We start from the raw sequence: 19,402 nt of genomic DNA, 5'->3' as shown, positions 1-19,402 counted from the left end.
AGCAGAAAAAGACAGGAAAAAGTTTACGACTTCATATTTGTTGCTAACGTTACTTCAGCCCGGATATTTTTCATATTTTGATGACTGCAAAGCGACTGAGAATTCAGTATGGCGCATAATCAAATGCGCCATTTGTGTGCAGACCTCCTTACTGATCTCGTAAGGTCCCCACCCTGATTGAAAATTGTCAAAAAAGGACACTAACACTGGCGAATTAACTGAAATAAACGTGACGCTGGACTCTGTAGAACCGAGTAACATGATCTAGCTCACCAGGTGTTCTTTGTAGCTCAGTGCCGGTAGTGAAAAGTTCCACTGATAGGTTCCAATACTAACGGGGAGATGATTGGTGCAGTGTAGACTATTTACACTGTGGTCTGCAACTTGATTTACACAACGGAAGCAGAGAGGTCTTTATCAAAACAAGGTCACCTTCAGCCTCGCTGCCATTCAAAGGCCAGGTCACTGAGCAGACAACTGTAATGTGGTCTCATTGACATTGATCCAAGTATTTTTTAACTCGATAATCTATTATCCTAATCAAAGTGTTTCTTGACAAAAAAAAAGAAAAAAGAATGGAGAAGAAAAGGGAAAATAATCAGTAGTCACCACTAGGATTCGAACTCCCAATGTCTCGCTTATCACACTGCGCTAACTACCTGAGGGCCAAAATATTAATTATTTATTTAAAAGTTCAGTGGCTCACAGCCACTTTGATATTTTTGTTAATTCAAATGACCTCAAAATCAAACTGTACATAGTGTGATCATGTTGCGATGATTAAATCTACTATAAATAGACATATAAAGCTTTGTGTGACTTTGCGATATGATAGCTCATCAGCCTATTCAAGTGTCAAAGCGTATCAGCTTGAACAAGCCCAAAAATGTTTGTCTGGAACAGAATTTTAATACTCGGATTGAATTTCAGTTCATGAAGTTCTAGCAGGATTCGTCTTCCAATGCGACTTATGTTTCTCCACTGTCATTTGTGTAACATGGGGAGTTCAGTGTCTTCAAGAGCAGGATTTTCTCGCGGTGGATTCCATGCCCCCGCCCAGTTGGAAAAAAGTGTGTTTAAAGTTGCCGAGTACGATTTTTATTGGGTACTAATGTGAACTCACACACACTCGTACCAGAATTTGGACCCAGTGCCCGTGCACCGGGTACAAGGTCTCGACCTTACTAAATGATACCTGAGTACTTGGAGTACACTATTTCGTGTCGAATGCCCAGACAACAGTGTTCGGGCACCAGGTGTGAACACAGCCTTAAGCCCAGCGATAATCGTTCTCGGCACCTAGACATCGCGTAGTCCCTCTTTCGCTTAGTCCGTCGGGTGTGACGCGAGAGAAAACCGCATGAACATAGCCTAACGTGGTATTCCTACTACCTATGTGACACAGCGCGATCGACGATAGATCAATATATATATTTTTTTAATTATATGGGAGTTTTAGCAAACCACAACGGCAACGGCAACGCCACTAAACAGAATGGTTTACGAGTGCAATGGCTTTGCAGGTGCGTTAGATCCCAGTCTTGGCACATTCTTTGCCGTCCGTGCCATGAAAACATCAACGACGTGAAAGCACAAAATTCTGGGTAATCTGAAGAACACCAACCACAAAGGCCAAGTTTTAAAATTTACTTATTTTGACTTAAACACTTTCACTGAAAAAAATTTATTTCAGAGGGCCAATATTTAACTTTTCATAACTTTTCAAGAATTGGACGGTTCAACTTTTTCAAGAATTGGATGAGAACCGTATTAAACTTTCCCAGATGATGCTGTATATTTATCGGTCAGTTTTCTGACGAGATTGAGAATATGATCCAAGAGAACATATCCCCATTCATGGGCCTCTCCTTTAGCGTAAAGATTATTTTCTTTCAGTCTCTTCCAAATTTCTTTTCATGCTTTTTCGTCAGACGTGAGGAGTTGAAAAACGTTGATCAGCGCTCGATTAACAGACTTAATAAGATGTAAAAGTGTGTTGTTAGACTGGCGGTGATGTAACAGTTGTTTTATATTATTATTATTTTAGAATAAATTTTTGTGACAGTTCGCAAAACCTAGCGTGACACGCACTGACACCAGCAGTGTTTGCGGTTGAAAATTGTCACGCAAACAGGGTGTGCCAGGTCACAACTTTTTTATCTACCTGTGAATTTGATCAGGGCACCTGAAATATGTTTACTGTCTGTCACAGTGAGACGTTTGTCTTCAATTTATTTTATAATGTAATAATGGTTTGCCTCGGCAAACAATGCAATAGCGTGGAAAATCAATTAGATCAGTTAAATGTTCTTGCTGGCGGACCAAGTCACGCTGCGAGAAGAATTTGAACGAAACTTATAAGATTTCGTTATTTGATATTCTAATGCAAGACTCAACGCTCACGATTACTTATTACTATGCAAGAATTTTTAAAAATTATTTCATAACAAAAGAACTGGCGGGAAAGCTGTGAAAGCCAATTGTGTGCTGCAAGCCAATTGAATGCAGAAGCCATTGTAGAGCTATTGTGATTGACAGATCGAAAGTGAACTATGTGAACTGCTCGGAAAGTAAGTTCACTCACTGCTTGCGTTTCTACATGCTCTGGAAAGACTTGTGGTGCTTGGTGAGTGCGATTATTACAGGTCATACAGGGCTCTAGAAAGGCTGTAAGAGTTTAAGTCACGCCAGAATTTGAACGCGCAGAACTCCGGCGTGCCGGCGAGTCGTAGGAATGGGGGTTGGAACGCGATCCTCTGCGAAGAAGAGCAAAGGTAACATTCGCTTGTTACAGAAGCGTGTGTTTTGAACGCGAGCTGTTTATTACATTCCTTTACAAGCTTACTAGCAAATTGTTGAAACTTTTATTTCGATTTCAGAAGAAGAGGAGCTGCAGGCAAAAATGGCGAATAAAGTGGACGCTGAGACACAGACAGACCCTGAAATAACTGGCGTAGACGCGGATGATTTCGAAGAAGAAGACGATGGCGAAGAAACGGGTTCGGAAAGCAGCGAAAGCGAAGATGAAGAAGCTGGAGAAGATGGCCATACAAAGAGCGTCGATCGGGGAACTTCCTCCAAACCAGTGCGCCGTAAAATTATCGAGCTCAAGTATTATTTTGGAGAAGATTTGCCTGATGCGGAGCTTAGCAAGCGTGAGTTTGGTATTTATAATTTTAGCCCAAGCACATGGTCAACCTGCATAAATTAGCAATTAGATTCCGAGTTTTATTTCAAATAATTCTTATAATTCCCGAATGATTGCCACTCTCGAAGAAAGCTATACCAGAACGGGATTAAACTTAGCTTCGTAGAGAATAAGTGGAAAGAATTTTTGAGCCGAAAATGATACAATTCCAGCGCGAGTCGAGTGATCTCGGAATTCAACTTCATTTGTATGCGCGTCTTCATAGTCATTGCATACAGTACAAGGCAGGACTAAATGGCCGCTTAAAACTGACCTGTGTTTGCTTTTGACAGCTTATCTATCTCCAGCAGCCAAGTTAATGAAGTATAAGTCTTAGTTTAAAAATGTCTTGGGTCGATAATTTGTATAAATGTGTATTACAAACACTTTCAGAGAGCAACCAACCTTGCGCCCTGGATGCCGTGCGCGTATTTACATATTCACGTATTGGTTTACACTTACAGCCAAGCGAATGAAACCACCGAGATGTCAACAAAAACGAAGCGAAACCCGATGTTATAATCGCTCTGAGCTGCTTTTTTACCCGTCCAAATTTCGGCAAAAATTTCGCGTGAGAAAATGCTAATTTTGTTACATGTCACTTCCACGCGTGATATTTATCAATTCAGAAAACCATTCAAGTGTAGGAAGCAACGCTAACTGGTTTCCTTTACCTGTCATTAATATGTGACCTCATTTTCGGCGCGTTTGGAGCTCGGGTATATAGGACTTATTGCTCGACTTACTTCGATCGCTCTGCATGATTTCTTGGCCTGTTCTCAGCTAAGTGATCAAATTTATTTAAAGCTCATTTTCTTTCAAACTTACATGTGCTTTAGTGAGGAAAACAACTTTCAGCTTAATAAAAATTCTTATGTATTACACTTCAGAAGGGAAAAAATTTCTAATATCCATTTCTTGCGAGAAATTTTGGACGATTTTAATTTTGGGCAAAAATTATTTGAAAATATAACCATTGAAATTTTTAAGTGTCCAAAATTTTAACCTTCCGAAATATTTACAGCATCAAACTTTTAATTAGCTCCAATGCTTTAAGTTTCCTTTATGGAGTGAACTCTAGTTGAGACACTACTTGAGATGTGTAACAGCTTGATACAATTTCTGTTATTTTCTCACTGGTGTATCTGTTAAACCTTGAGGGTGTAGTAAAACTATCATTTTCACAGATGTTGTTTCAGTCTAATTTGTGTTTTGTAGGCACGCGCAAACTATGTTTCAGCAAAGTGCCCAAAAGTTTGTCAGAAACTTGTTCAAAATGAGATTAAGTGTCTAAAAATTATAAGTCCAAAATAAAATGTGTGAAAGTTTTTGCAAGTAATGTAAAGCTTAAGTAATGAATGGTTTCACAGTTGTTTTTATTAATTTTCTGTCATACAGTTGCACAAGCAGAGGTCATTGTTCCTCCTGGACTTGAAGTGAAAGAATCCAATATTCCAAAGGCTGGTCGAGGGGTGTTTGCCAAGTGTGTTATTCCCAAACACGACTTTTTTGGTCCATTTGTTGGTAAAAAGGTTACTGCAGAGGAGGCAAAGCAGTATAAAGACTCGCCCTATGTATGGGAGGTAAGTTAGGTCTTGTATTTTCCTTAGTATTGTTGTACATTTTGTAAAATTCCCCCAAGGACATTTAGGTTGAGTCAAGGAAATCACAACCGTGTTTGAGGTTGATGAAATTGTTGAGGAAACCTAATAAATTAGATTGCTGGAGAAAAGACTTGTTGTAATGAATAATGGTACAATAAATCAGAATTGGCAGCAGAACATCCCACAGGAAGGTCCTACGTCCACTGTTTCCAGAATGAAGTTTGAGTCTGGAGTGTTGGTTTTGATAGGAAACAAAAATCCAGAGGACCTGGAGAAAACCCTCAAAGTAAGGCAAACACCAACAACAAACTCACCCACTTATGATGCCAGGTACAGGAATCCAGTTGTTGAGAGGCAAAGGTTCTCACCATTGTGTCTTCCTTGCTACCTCAAGAATAGAACAACAAGTACTTAACACTAAGTTTCCTTGCATTTAATTTGGTTTATTTAGGTGCGAGATGACTACGGGAAACTGATGCACTTGGTTGATGGCCGTGATGCCTTTCAGTCCAACTGGCTGCGCTATGTGAACTGTTCCAAGAGTGTTGGAGATCAGAACATCCGTGCTGTTCAGTATGATGGAAATATCTACTACATGGCTACCAAACAGATTGAGATTGGTGATGAGCTGTTAACGTTTTATGGTGAAAAGTTTGCCAGGATTCTTGGAATTAAAACTTCCAAGAAGGGAGCATCAAAGGCATCAAAGGAGATAGGTGATTAACAGCTTTTTATTCCAAAAGTAATTTCAGATCTCCTTGTTGTTTGCTACAGGTATTGTTATTTTTGAGAATTTGGTGTGGTATCAAAAGAACATACCCTAGTTGATGGATTTTTTTTTATTCTTGTCACTTGCTTGCTGGAAAATGTGTTGAAATTGTAATGAGAATTTAAATATTGATCATTTTCAACTTCGCTATGACAAAGATAAAGAATCATTTTGGATTATGTGTACTAAAGGCATGATATGCAGTTGAGTGTCGATTGACACCCTCAATTGACATCTCGATCAATACTCGGTCAATACTCGCTCAACACTAGATTGACACTCAATCGACAGTTGGTTGATAGTTGGCAGAGTGTCAACCAACTCATACATATCGATTGACAATTGATGGCATGTCTGCAAAAATTAGTCTACTCTCAACAGACTGTCAACCAAGATGTTGATCAAGCATTGACCAAGTATCAATGGAGATGTCGAGTGAGTGTCGGTCAAGGGTATCGATTGACACTCGAACGTGGATGCCTTTATTACACATGATCCAACATTTTGACAGCCTTATATTTGGAAGGGAGGATTGTCTACATGTAATTTTACAAAGTGCCTCCCATGTTCCATCAGTAATCTCTATTTCTTCTTTTTGCTGTAGAAGGTAACGATGAAAGCTTTGCATGCAAGAACTGTGGCAAGATGTACAGTAACCCTGCATCTCTCATCGGTCATCTCAAATACAAGTGTAACACAGGTAAGACATTTTCAATAAATATATCATACTTTTGTTTAATTTGTTTAAATCAGTTATGCATGAATGTATGGTGAGGTACATGAAGCTAAATAAATGATTAGCATGTTAATTGATCTTTACATTGAGCAGTTCAGTTTCGGTCCTGAATGTGGTCATGGCATGGTGTTCAAGGACAAGGCACTTGATTCTCACAGTGACTGTTGACATGAATGGACAAGACCTTACTGTTACAGTCATGTTTCTAAGTTACTAATCTGATACTTTCTCTCTCAGGACAACAGAGAAGCATCTTTGTTCCTCAACCTGTTGGCCCTCGTGCCGCTATTCCCAAGATCAAAGTTACCGAAGAGTATGCTCGCCAACAAAATGAGAAGCTGAAGAAGTTCAAATGTGACGAATGTGGCAAAGCATTCATCCGCAACTACACGCTGCAGTGCCATAAGTTGATTCATACTGGCATCAAAGAACACAAGTGTGAAGAGTGCGGCAAAGAGTTTACCTTGCTGAAACATCTACAGCGCCACCAACTGGTGCACACTGGGGAGAAGCCATACAAGTGTCACCTTTGTGGTCGTGCATTCTCACAGCAGGGCAGTCTGCAAGCACACAGCCGCACGCATACTGGAGTGAAGCCTTACTCATGCAAGATCTGTGGTCGGGCATTTGCATTGCAGTCACCTTTGCTGTCCCATATGCGGACGCACAGTCAGGAGAAGGCCTTTAAGTGCAATACCTGTGGGAAGGCTTTCACACACAGGAACACCCTGTCCAGGCATGAATTGATCCATACTGGAGTACGACCATTTAAGTGCGACAAATGTGGGAAGACCTTCACACAGACCAATGATCTCAAGCGTCACAGCCGCATCCACACTGGTTTACGCCCATATAAATGTCACATTTGTGGCAAGGCCTTCACGGTTGAATTCACCTTGGTTTGCCACGTCCGTACTCACACTGGTAGTCGTCCTTACAAGTGTGACCACTGTGATAAGACGTTCACCCAGCCAGGTGCCCGTCTGAAGCATGCTCGTAAGAATCACCCAGATAAGCCATTACCTGGAAAGGTGAGTGAGAGAAATGTGATTCAGAAGACAGTGCAGAATTATCAATTCGAAAAGTGTTAAAACATAGTACTGGAAAGTTGTTTAGTTTATTACCTCAAATTGTACAAACATTTTCTCATAAACCTAACTGCAACGGTAAGATAACATAGTTATCCCGAGACAGATCCAGGGGGCCTGAGCCTCAACTTTGTTATGTAAAAGCGAGGCTGGTAGGCCAACATTATTTTTTCTGGTACTATTTCAATCCAGGTCACCGCCTTTTGTTTCAGTATGGATCTTCCCCTTTCCCTTACTTTTTTAATGTCGTGGTTAATTTTACATATTACAAGGAAAACATGATAGGATTCTAAAGTAAAAGCAGAAGAGACCAGGAACTCTTAAATTATTTAAATATTATCAAATACCAGTGTACAGTGCAGCTGTTAGAGCTGATAAGATATTTACTTACACCTTGCTTTAAAATCTTTTTAGGAGACAAGCACAACAACATCAGCTAATCAAAATAAAGCAGGGAATGAAGTTGCGAATGCTGTTGATGAAACACAAGCCACTTCTAATAATGCTAATGGTGAAGTACAAGCTGCTGATGACGGTGATGTTGAGATGGCCTCAGAGTCATCCACTGACAATGCCTCTATGGATGTTGTGGAAGTTGTTCCAGGCCAGGAAGCTGTTGTGCAGTCTGCTTAAGCTCCTGTCTGAAGAGATTGTTCCAACTTAGTAATTCCAACTTTGTAACTTGATCCAAGCTTGGAGTGTTGAAGCTTGAAGTGTTGTAATTTCTTTGGAGCGTTACTGTTCACATTAGCTTGGCTAGTTGAGCAATCTTCTGTATGTGTTTCTTGGTATTCTCCTTATCTCCCCAGAGCAGTGGGAGAGCAGCGGCAGAGCAATACCAGAGCAGTGACAGAGCAGTGTGGGATGACTATGACCAGGAAAAAACACAAAATAAAGACATTAATGGTGTAATGGACATACCACAAAAGTGGGAAGACAGTAAGAAAATTATGTGACTGCATCATGCATGATATTAAGAGGTATAAGAGAGTAGTTAATAAAAAAAAGTTCCTCATAGGTAGTACAAATCCAAGGTGATGAATTGCTAAATTATAGATCTAAAGAAAGTTATTTTGACATAGAGCAAAATTGTCCAAAGGGTGTGATTGGTGACAATACGATTTTCATGAACTTAGGACTTGTAAAGTGAATAGCAGAGCCTCAATTATATCTGAAATTAAACGGAAACCACAAACAGAAGCCCAATTGTAATGATTGGATGCTCGAGGGGACGCTTACCCGACTAACTTGCGACTTCGCCATGCATGAAGGTCGTTATCCGGTTTAGTAAGTTATGGCGTTCGAAGTTCGCTTTAATTAGAGAGTTTAGAGAGTTTAAGCATGACGTTTACGGCAGACGACAAACGGCAAAGATTACCCCTGAATTTTTAATATTTTCTTTTAATCCTTAAATAAACCACACAAAAGTAGAAAAATGTCTCCTACTATTCACCACAAATACAAATATTTTTACTCTACTGTATAGACAGCTGAAGACAGACGGCAAAAGTTTCATTTTTGCCGTTTGACGTAACGTCATCCTTAAGTATAAGAGAGGTTAAACATGACGTTACGGCGAACGGCAAAGATGAAACTTTTGCCGTCTGTCTTCAGCTGTCTGTACAGTAGAGTGAAAATATTTGTATTTGCGGTAAATGGTAGGAGACTTTTTTCTATTTTTGTGTGATTTATTACGGATAAAAAAAAGAATAAAAATTCAGAGGTAATCTTTGCCGTCTGCCGTAAACGTCATGCTTAAACTCTCTATGACAACGACCAACCACGCCCGCACATTGACCAAACCATGCGCGACACGACCTCTGGGAACGAAAGGTTCCGGATATCAAGCCGAGGTGTCGTTTAAAACAATATAGTGTTTAATTTTTTTTTAGCTTAGTATTGAAGATTTCCGAAGAGTTAAATGTTAGGTCAGTTTAATATTGAAATTTGTTATTTCAGATTGGAATAATAAGGTAGCTTTGTTAAAGTTCAGAGCCTGATAATACGACTTACGTATTTTGAAAAGTTTGATTTTGTAATCAACTTAAAAGTAGATCGCAAGTTTGATATTTGATAATTAAAAGGTTTGTTCATTGACAATTATTGAGAGGGCAAAAGCCCATGATTGTAAAAACCCAATTATGATGTTTTGATTTTATACAACTTTTTAGAAAACTAAACTTGACAAATGGCAGGTACCTGAGTATGTAAACTGAATGGATTTCAAATTTGTATTTCTACGTTGGAGCTGTAAGCTTAAATCTTGATAATTTTGTGATTTCAATAAAATGATTTCTTTGTTGGACTGAATTTTGATTTTGATATTCCGTAATAAATTGGAAATGTAGGTGTACTGATCTTCTTTCATTGCAAGGTAATCAATACAGAAACACAAAGGTTTGTTCTTTGAAAACTTACATGCAATGAAAAGTTAATGGACGTATGTCTCGTGGTAGGTTCGTATCGCACACTTCACGAGCAAAATGACCAAACATGCATTTTTCACCAGAAAGCGCGGGAAAACTGAAAAAAGTTTCCGGAAATTTCGAAAAGTGACCGTAGACATCCTGATAAGGCGTTCGCGTTTCTCAAAAGCCTCGGAAATATTTCAAGGCCGAAAACGTTTTGTACTGTTTGCATGCTTTTTCATAGAATAGCGGAAATTTCAGTCGTCTTCTCTTGCCGATTATGATCACTCCCCTAAAGGTTTAGGCTTCTCCGCTACTGACCGGGAAATAGAATCGTTAAACATAACGCGAAATACCAGTCGGAGAATAACATCGTTTGCATGAATACAAATTGAGATGAAGGAAGGAAAGATAGAGAAGAGCGAAGACAGGCAGGGTGGTTTCACCTCCGCCGTACACGTGTGGTACAACTCAGTTCTTCTGCAGAAACTAAGTCGGTGCCAAGGAACCTTGGTTCTTCAAAATCTTGATAAATTCTCCTTTTAATATTTTACCCTTTCAGGGCATTATTTCCTTTGAAGACAATGTGAATTTGATACATATGATATACTTCCTTATACTGTGCATTTTTTGTTCGATGTTCGAGGAAACCTCGTGTCTCGCGCGTGGCTTTCTCGAGATGTTGGCATTCCTGTGGCCTGTGGCATGTGGCCGTGTGTGCCCCATGTCCCATGATGCTGTTCGTTTACCACATCAGTTCCACCATGAAAGCATGAGCTGTTTTACTCGAGCTCTGCACGGTTTAAGAATGGCGGCTCCAAGAAAAGTCGCGATAATTGGCTCTGGAAACTGGTAAGTTAATGCACTAGAGATTCGAACTCACTATTTCTGGTCTCAGTAACAGAGAAATTTACCTTCGAATCGACTTGATCGAGTGGTTCTGGAACACGTTTAGTTTAGCGGTATGCGCTTGAACTTAACTGGTTTGTGTTAATTAACTTTGTTTAGGGGTTCTGTGATATCTCGGATTGTCGGTGCCAATGTGAAAGACCATCCGAATCTATTCCAGGAAGAAGTTCAAATGTACGTTTATGAAGAGCTGGTGGAAGGAAAGAAACTCACAGAGATTATCAACACAGAACACGAAAATGTGAAGTACCTGAAAGGGTTTAAGCTCCCGGAGAACATCGTAAGTTCATAGAGATCGATTAATATTACAAAAGATCAAGAGAGTTCGTCAATGGAATGTACTGAATAAAATTTATGTCACCAGAAAATTGTGTAATTCAGAAACAAATCTGCATTTGGATGTGGTGGTAACACATGAAATCCTGCTTAGTAAATGCGAAAATGAAGGTGTTGTGCCTGTCCCTTAAGAAAACACCCGAAGCAAGCAACATAACGTCTGAGTAGGCGCTATTTTAAGGTTGTTATTCAAGCAGACGGGTATAAATTAGTGTCACGGGCTGTACTGTGTGTAAACAGTCTTACTTAATTTGCATAAGCATAAGTATTTGTTTGTATTGCTGGATAACAGATGAGTTAGTTTGAGACAAGTGATTGTTCCATGTGTTAATCAATTTATTATCAAAAGTTTTAATTAAATCTTATTTGTTGCTATTAAGAAACATACAACGACAGAAAGGTCCAATATTTGGTTTAATTGATTAAATTCCATCCTGAATTGCAAGACTTTTCTCATAGTTGGAACATCATGCAGGAACTTCTGTTGCACAGGCCATAGGAAATTACCTGCAATTCTGGGATTTCCAGCTGATTATCTAGGCTTGGGTTTATTGCATGAAATATGGTTGACTTTCCTGTCTACTTACAGTATTTTTGTCTAAACAAACTCGGTTTGTCAAAAAAGCCATGACCAGGCAGCAAAGATTTCATCATCATTCACTATAATTCTGCCAACTCAGCTTATTTGACTTATATCTTGTAAATATTATATTAAGTTTACTTTCGCAATTTTGCACCAGAATGGTAAATTTTATCTGTGAAATAATGGTGTTATGATTTAGAGTTCTTCGGTTATTAGGAATTCTTATCTTGTAACATGAAACCTTTATGGCCATGTAATCCACAGGTCTAAGGGTGCACCATCCAACCTTTGAGGGGGTGTGTGGGTTATTGCTATAGGCATGACTTTTTTAAGAATTACATGAACTACAATTTTTTTTCTCAGGAATTGTGTATGCATGATATATTTCTCTGCATAACATACTTTTTTGGCTCACTGAATGTGCATGGCTGTTTTTGGCAGTGACTGGTCACATGCATGATTTTTTAGGTACACGTATGCTTGCAAGATAGTTTTTTGTCAAAATCACACACCCTCTGCACCCCTTAAAAATCTAATGGTTCACCACGTGAGAGGCATTAACTATTCTGAGTTGTTGGAAAATGAAAGGTACAAGGTTTCTATTTCAATATCAATTTTCATTTTATTTCAAATTTTGCTTAGAAGTTAGGCTGCCCCTTCTTATATATTTTATTTTTGTGGGTCAAGCCTATATTTACCAACACATTATTCTTTTTAAATTTACAATTTTCTAACAAATTGAGGATGAAGTAAACTAAGGTAATTTTAGAAAACACTTATCAACTGGGCAGTGAGAACTATATTAATTTATTCCTTTTATAACAAATACCTTGAAAATAATTATTTACTAACCCTTTGTGTCTCTTTTATCGTAGAAAGCAACCCCAGATGTAGTCACAGCTGCAAAGGATGCAGATATTTTGGTGTTTGTTGTGCCTCACCAGGTGAATAACTTTTATTTTTATACAGTGGAACCCCGCCTCATGGTCACCTGGTTATTTCAGCCAAATTTTCATGGCCTGTTGGTGACTGTATTAACAGGGGTTCCAAGGTACTTTGGGGTCTCAATCCCTATTTTGCAAGATGTAGATAGTTCTGGGCATTTTGTCTCTTGTTGAACACAGTTGCACAGCTGCATGGGTTTTCTTTCACCTGTTGGGTTATTTGATCCATTCTTTCATTCAAAGTTTAGATCAACTTGTATGTGCAAATAGTTATTATGATATTTCATGACCTACAGTAAATTCAGGGGTTTCATTAAGGGATGGGCACCAAGCAAATTGACTGGCTGAGATGATGGTTTTGCCCAACTGGTTTGGCTATCTAGAGGAAAGTTTTTCTTATAAAGAAGTCAGTTCAAGAAGTTTTGCCTGCTTGTGAAAATGATAATCAAACCCCTGATAAATATGTACCTTGGAATGACTTGCACCCCTGAATTGATACAAGTTTTGTTTTCGATTTGTCAATGATTAAGTATAGCTTAATGTTATTTTTATATTTTTGTCTTTATCAGTTTGTGAAGAATGTTTGTTCAAAGATGAAAGATGTAATAAAACCTGGTGTCATTGCAATTTCACTCATAAAGGTAATAATCAGTTGTTCCACACATTGAGTTCAAATCCTCCTCCAATTTCTGCAACTGCACATCCCTCTACTCAAGAGACTTCTTAAATTCAATTCAAAATGCCATATTACATACAGTCTTACAAGATAGGAGTGGTTCTAGACCTCTTTATGAGGTGGAGGCCCCAAAACTTTCTGCAGGCCCTTAGGCCTTAAGTTATGGCAGTGCCTAATAAATTTTCAAACCTTTGGATCTTAATAAAGTAATTATGGAGGATATTCCTCTGGATAGACAGCAGGTAACCAGGATCTGGGAAATGGAACAAATCCTTATAGAACCATGTTATCAGAATGGAAGTTTGAAACCTCAAATGGTAGAAGCTAACCAAATGCAGAGCTACATCTGTTTGCTCCTGGTAGTTTCAATCCCCAGTTGATTGAAGTCAAATCAGAAAATACACCTACATATGGAGTATAGAAAATTATTAGGGTTTGAAAAAATCTTGAATTCCAGCTTGCCCTTAGGACAAGTATGTCTAGGACAAGTGTGTCTTGCCCTGGGCAAGTCTTAGTTTGCTCTTTTAATGATTTAGTTGGTAGTCGACTTGCTTGATCCCTTGCGCATCGGGCAAGTAAGAATGAAATGTTACTCACCCAGAAGGAAAAGCTACTGGTGCCTGACGACTGGACAGCACTCTTTTTGAGCTCAGTAGATGGGGTCCTGAAGGCTTGCTAGTGAAACTATGTCCTCTTTTAACAGTATGGTATTCCCTGTAACTTCATGAGAATTGATGGAATTGCTGATGAGACTCACATTTTGACCTGGAAAGAGTGCAGAAAGAATAGCATAGACCGAACTGCAATGCTTAGAAGGCAGGCCAGCATCAGGGCAAGTGACCTTTAGAATCAGTAGATATCGGGGCTGTTTACATGGTGGGAGTTGATCTCAGCACTGCCTAGAGTATACCCTTTAGTCTTCCATGGGCCTCCTCAGGAATTTGGAAAAGCTTGAGGGTGTTAAGCATACAAGGAACGCTGGTCAATTGCAGTTTGCTTCATGTTTACAAGTGAACATGTTATCTTTGATCTTTATATTAGGGCTTGTCAGCAGCTGATTGTTGAAAAAAACGACAATAACAAAAACCAAAACACACATTTTTTTATTTGAATTTTTGTGTGATGTCCACGCGTCATTTGGAAAAAGATAACCTCCCACCATGTTAACAGAGCCTGAGTAGAAAATCAGGTGTCAATTTTTGGTTAACTCTCTAGCAAATGAAATTAATAGTACACCTTTGATTGAAGATCACTTCTGATTAGTAACTCGGTGTAGTCAAAGGAAATTGTTTTATGTACAAGGTTCTGTCATATTGCAACAGTTTTATTTACAACAATATTCCAAGTTTCTGTTTTAAAATTACTTATTAGAGCATTGTTCCCTGTAGTCTGAGTTGCAAATTAAGCAGAAAATATTTTTGTCACACATTTCTGTGAATGAGTGGTGTAAAAAGTGCTAGTAGATATGTTTGAGTCATGAATTAACTAAATTAATATTCTTTTGAGAATTAAGATGATGTATCATGACCATTGGCATCACCATTCTCCATTGCCTAGCACTAGTTCACTTGCCTGGTATGATCTAAATTTGGGTAATACTTTAGAAGGCACTTGCCCTGATATTATTAACCCTCAGGGATATTTTCCACTAGGGGGAGGGAACATTGGTGTTTACGCGATTTAAAATATTATAAAACTTCAAGCCAAGTTTATTTGTCTCATGAGAATAAAGCTATTGGTGTTAATCAACTTGTAAAATCAATCAACAAAGTCAAAAACTTAATATTTTTGCTCTGAGTTATTACTTCTGGTGTTTTATTTCCACATGATCAGGGTCTTGACCATGCCAGCACTGGTTTAAACCTTGTCTCAAACATGATCAAAGAAGCCTTGGGAATTTCTGACATCAGTGTTCTCATGGGAGCCAATCTTGCCAAAGAAGTAGCCAGAGAGATGTTTGGAGAGGCAACAATAGGTAAGACGGCAAAATAAGGACCACTGGTATGACATATTTGAACAGACAGACTTTTGTGTGCACAAGCTACATGCAAGTGATGTATTCACAGTGGTTCGACAGAGTGGGAGGCATGATGTGCACTGGACTCCAGATTCAGCAGTCTGGCCTGGGTTCAAGCACTTTAATTTCACAGTCTCTCTCTCTCCCCATCCCATGTGTTTGTATGGGAACTGACAAATTTAATGCCAGGGGTAACCCTGTGATGAACTAGCTTCCGATCCAGTGGGGAGTGAAAGTGCTCCTTATCACTTTGTGTCATGGAAAGTGGAGATAACTGCCAGCCTGATGAGCCACTAGGCTCAAACACAGATTTAAATTTACTCTTTATGGGTTTACATGTCTTGAAATGTTCTGAGAACACCATACAACTTACAGCTGAAAACAGAGACCAGAAATAAGTACTGACAGAATAAGTATTTTTCATGGATGTAATAAAGAATTTCGTAGGAAATCGTTTAACAATCCTTTTTAAATAGCAGTAATGATATGAGACAATTTTTGTGTGTGTCAGGATGTCGAACAGAGGAACATGGTCCTATCCTGAAGGAACTGTTTCACACTGATTACTTCAAAATAAATGTTGTGTCAGACGCAGATACAGTTGAACTATGTGGATCTCTGAAGGTTTGTTTATAACACAGTCAAACACTTTTATGGAAGCACATGTAATTCATTTTGTATGCTGAAAAACAATACTTTATTTGAGACTTAGTAAAGGAACAAAGTGAAGGGGTTTCATTAAGGGCAAGTACACTGTTCAAAGTGACTGGCTCTGAGGACAATTTTGCCTGGCTGTTTTGACCATCTAGAGGAAAGCTTTTCTTACAAAGAAGTTCAGTTCTAATAGTTTTGCCCACTTGTGAAAACCAGTTGCCCTCCTGTTGAAAACGTTAAGGATACCCCTGCAAAGTGGCCTGAATTTTCTTTTTTTTTTTTTTACCCTGTAGAATGCCGTAGCAGTGGGAGCTGGAGTTGTTGATGCTTTAGGGTAGGAAAGCTGCTGCTTATTTCACTGATTAATTGAGATAAATTTATAGTATTACATCAAGCTTATAAATATGAATTGTTATCACTTCCCAGTTATGGCGACAACTCAAAGGCTGCTGTCATTCGGATTGGACTGAAGGAGATGATTGCGTTTGCCAATAGATTCTATGATGATGTCCAGTTGGAGACATTTTTTGAATCCTGTGGTGTGGCTGATTTAATTACCACGTGCTATGGTGGAAGAAACAGGATTGCAGGAGAGGAGTTTGTCAAAGGGAAGGTAAGACTTGGCCAGTGTTGTATTATGGCATTTTGGTGATTAATAATTTTGTGCTTATATTTTAAATTTCCAAGGAAGTACTTTTATAGTGAGTGGACTTTCACTCATTCCAGTCCAGATCTTGAAAATAAAAACTAGCCAACATAACTAACTTTCTTTTGATTTTGCTTAATTTCCATCTATTAGAAGAACTTGGTAGCTCAAGACAGTATGACTTAAGTTACAGGCAAATTATTTTCTCTCATCCGTTGTCCTTTTGACATAGCCACCTACACAGACATCCTTTGTGCTTGTCACGCAATCTTTGGGGGCGTGTGTTATGAGCCTTTAGAACATCTGTGCCAGGAAGCTTCACTTTACACGGCCTTATTGAATAAATTTGCATCTGCAAATGGCTAAGTAATGCTTGAAACTTCAATTGTTTTAATTCAAAGCAATACTTTAATGGTATCAACATGAACAGTTTTTCCTAGTGTGATTCTGTTTATTTTAAAAGTGGATGTTGTACGGTTTTGATTCAGACATTTGAGGAAGTTGAGCAGTATATCTTGGGAGGACAGAAGTTACAAGGACCTCATACAGTCTATGAAGTTTATCATCTTCTTAAAGAGAATGACTTACTGGCTGAGTAAGCATAACCATTACATTTAGAACTTCTTATTGCAGCGATAAAAGTCCAGCATTTCCCATATGCTCACAGACCACAAAAACAGCTTGTTTTTTTAGTTCAAAAATAACATCAGATGAGTGTAGAGACATACATGTAAATGAATAACATTTTAACTGTCCACTTATGTGCATGAACCAGTGCAAATCACTTCTGTTCGGGATGGTCTCAGAGTATGGCTGTCCTTTGCATTGGAAATAGAAGGAAATTTTAAAGTTTCAATTTTGTGTTTGTTGGTGCAATACTTATGCATAAAACACCCAGCTGAGTAGCCAGGTCTGTTTGAAATGTTCTTGAACACTAGCAATCACTGCTCAAAAATGGGAAAATGTTATCTCAACTTTGAGGTTTTTTTGGAGGTCTAGTTAGAGTTTTTGAGTAACTTTATAATAATTATTATTGCAAAGATGACTTTCATCCTTAACTATTTTTGTAACTTTTTTTTCAGGTACCCTCTTTTCACTGCTATTTACAATGTGTGTTTTGAGAAGCATCCACCCTCAGAGATGATAGAAGTCCTCAAGACACATTTCTAGTTAAAAAAAGTAGTGGTCCTGTGGTGTAAACAAATATTTATTCAATTTTACAGTGATTTTCTATACCTTGGTATATACGTGTAATATAATTATTATGGTCACATATTAGACCAGACCATAAGGAAAGAATCCAATGGTGTTGGCCTTGGAATCACATACCATTCATCACATTATTGCACTGTGGTGTTTATGAGCATCAAGTAGTATGTATAGTATTACCATGTAACTTTGTGTAACCCCATAGTAAAGGATAATGTCACAATAGTACCATGCAGTAACACTGAAGTGGGCTGGGTCATTCAAGTGTCAGGTCATCATATCAGTGAAGCTTAGTCACGCTGTTGGTATACCATGTTTAAAGGAGTTACATCACTGTTTTTCAAGTTTGTCGTTTGTAGTCAGTGTCAATCTTCCCCATTCTTAACCATAGTTTTTTTTTTTGTTTTTTTTTTTTGTTATCTCTTTGGTGTTTTTCTATCTTAGTAATCTACTATTTTAAGGTTTTCTTCAATTTAAAGGTAATTTTGTATGTGACCAAAGTAACTCAAAATAACTGCTTGCTCTTGTTTCTGCTTCTGTGACTGAGTTCCTTTACAAGTAGGTCATTCGTATGTCACGCCATTTTACTTAAATTTGGTTACACTAGTTAGACCATGTTAAGGTTGGGCCATTCTTTGACTAGTGTTACATCACATATGTACTATGTTTGTGGGACTGTTAAGTAACATAACAGCTAGTGGTCTTTTAGACTCGTTGGGTGCTAGAGTCCTGTTAATTAAAAGATACCTGGACTGTTTAGGATTTGAGTGGTTGGGTGGATGGAGTGATGTCTGCTCTTTTTCTTTTTCTTTTTTTTTTTTTTTATTGTGTTGATATTGTTTTGCAACCTTTTCGAAGTGAATTTTGAAAGTCGCCCTAACTTTGCTCAGATAAAGGTTATAGAAGTATTTAATTTGACTCAAAATATCAAATAAACGGTAGGCCTTCTTCCTGAAATTGTATAGATATTCCAGATCTAGAGTTTGGGAAGAAAATACTATAGAAATGGTTGTAAATAGGTAGTCGTTTTTACGCGTTTGTAGACTGCGAGCAGTCTCTCTTTTCCTCGAAAATCTGTGGGGAAGAACGCAAAACAAGAAAACGTGCGAGCGTGACTGTGAGCGTGACGTGCGAGCGGCGAGCGGTGATGCCGCGAGCACTCTCCACCCGCACGTCACGCTCACAGTCACGCTCACACGCCTACTCGTTTTGCGTTCTTCCCCACGGATTTTCGAGGAAAAGAGGGACTGCTCGCAGTCTATCGCATTTGATGTTGTTTTATTTTTGTCACAATGGAAATAAATTACATCCTCGTATTTGTTGTCATTCAGTGCAGAAAACTCTTAACATGCCCTCTATAAAATTTAGCCCCTTGTTAGAAGAAGCCCCCCCCCCCCCCCCTTCCGCCTCACTTACCCAGTCCTCACTGAAAAGGTCACATCACAGCGCATTCTCGGTAGACAGAAGTAGTCACTCCAGCAAATGTGAGATTTTTAAGCTGAGAATTTTCACAATCTAGTACCAAACAAACACATGAGAGTTCAACAGCTGGCCAGGAAAAATCCGTTGACTCGCTTCTTGCTCGGACGTGTTTCCAGCTGTCGCTTGCGCTCCTCTTTTTCTCCATTCTTTCTTT

At 38.7% G+C, this 19,402-nt stretch overlaps 2 protein-coding genes across 3 annotated transcripts; both read left to right on the top strand.

Annotated features, from left to right (window-relative positions):
• The first annotated feature begins 2,472 nt into the window (after nt 1-2,472).
• LOC145487026 (uncharacterized) lies at nt 2,473-9,689 on the top strand. The gene is made up of 7 exons (XM_081465735.1): nt 2,473-2,774; nt 2,880-3,155; nt 4,586-4,770; nt 5,243-5,507; nt 6,165-6,260; nt 6,534-7,327; nt 7,799-9,689. The coding sequence occupies exons 1-7, from the start codon at nt 2,735-2,737 to the stop codon at nt 8,015-8,017; spliced, it is 1,875 nt and encodes a 624-aa protein (XP_081321861.1). The 5' UTR covers nt 2,473-2,734; the 3' UTR covers nt 8,018-9,689.
• An 863-nt stretch (nt 9,690-10,552) lies between these two features.
• On the top strand, nt 10,553-18,099 carry LOC145486726 (glycerol-3-phosphate dehydrogenase [NAD(+)], cytoplasmic-like). Of its 2 annotated transcripts, XM_081465440.1 has the most exons (11): nt 10,553-10,644; nt 10,801-10,981; nt 12,496-12,564; nt 13,134-13,205; nt 13,944-14,072; nt 15,074-15,215; nt 15,769-15,881; nt 16,205-16,245; nt 16,338-16,524; nt 17,046-17,152; nt 17,640-18,099. In XM_081465440.1, the coding sequence occupies exons 1-11, from the start codon at nt 10,565-10,567 to the stop codon at nt 17,725-17,727; spliced, it is 1,209 nt and encodes a 402-aa protein (XP_081321566.1). In that variant the 5' UTR covers nt 10,553-10,564; the 3' UTR covers nt 17,728-18,099. The 2 variants fall into 2 exon arrangements, with proteins under 2 accessions (XP_081321566.1, XP_081321567.1); XM_081465441.1 differs by lacking the exon at nt 13,944-14,072.
• Nucleotides 18,100-19,402: the final 1,303 nt, after the last annotated feature.

Source organism: Orbicella franksi, chromosome 5, assembly GCF_964199315.1.
Source record: "Orbicella franksi chromosome 5, jaOrbFran1.1, whole genome shotgun sequence".
NCBI classification, from domain to species: domain Eukaryota; kingdom Metazoa; phylum Cnidaria; class Anthozoa; order Scleractinia; family Merulinidae; genus Orbicella; species Orbicella franksi.
Note: the sequence above shows the minus strand (reverse complement) of the source record. Positions and strands in the feature narration are given on the sequence as shown.

What these genes read in the sequence shown, in the direction of transcription:
- LOC145487026 (XM_081465735.1), top strand. Translation starts at nt 2,735, where the DNA reads ATGGGGGTTGGAACGCGATCCTCTGCGAAGAAGAGCAAAG. An exon ending in TGATGCGGAGCTTAGCAAGC is followed by an intron (nt 3,156 to 4,585) that starts GTGAGTTTGGTA and finishes TCTGTCATACAG; the next exon opens with TTGCACAAGCAGAGGTCATT. An exon ending in AAAGGCATCAAAGGAGATAG is followed by an intron (nt 5,508 to 6,164) that starts GTGATTAACAGC and finishes TTTTTGCTGTAG; the next exon opens with AAGGTAACGATGAAAGCTTT.
- LOC145486726 (XM_081465440.1), top strand. Translation starts at nt 10,565, where the DNA reads ATGAGCTGTTTTACTCGAGCTCTGCACGGTTTAAGAATGGCGGCTCCA. An exon ending in TGTTTGTTGTGCCTCACCAG is followed by an intron (nt 12,565 to 13,133) that starts GTGAATAACTTT and finishes TGTCTTTATCAG; the next exon opens with TTTGTGAAGAATGTTTGTTC. An exon ending in GAGAATGACTTACTGGCTGA is followed by an intron (nt 17,153 to 17,639) that starts GTAAGCATAACC and finishes CTTTTTTTTCAG; the next exon opens with GTACCCTCTTTTCACTGCTA.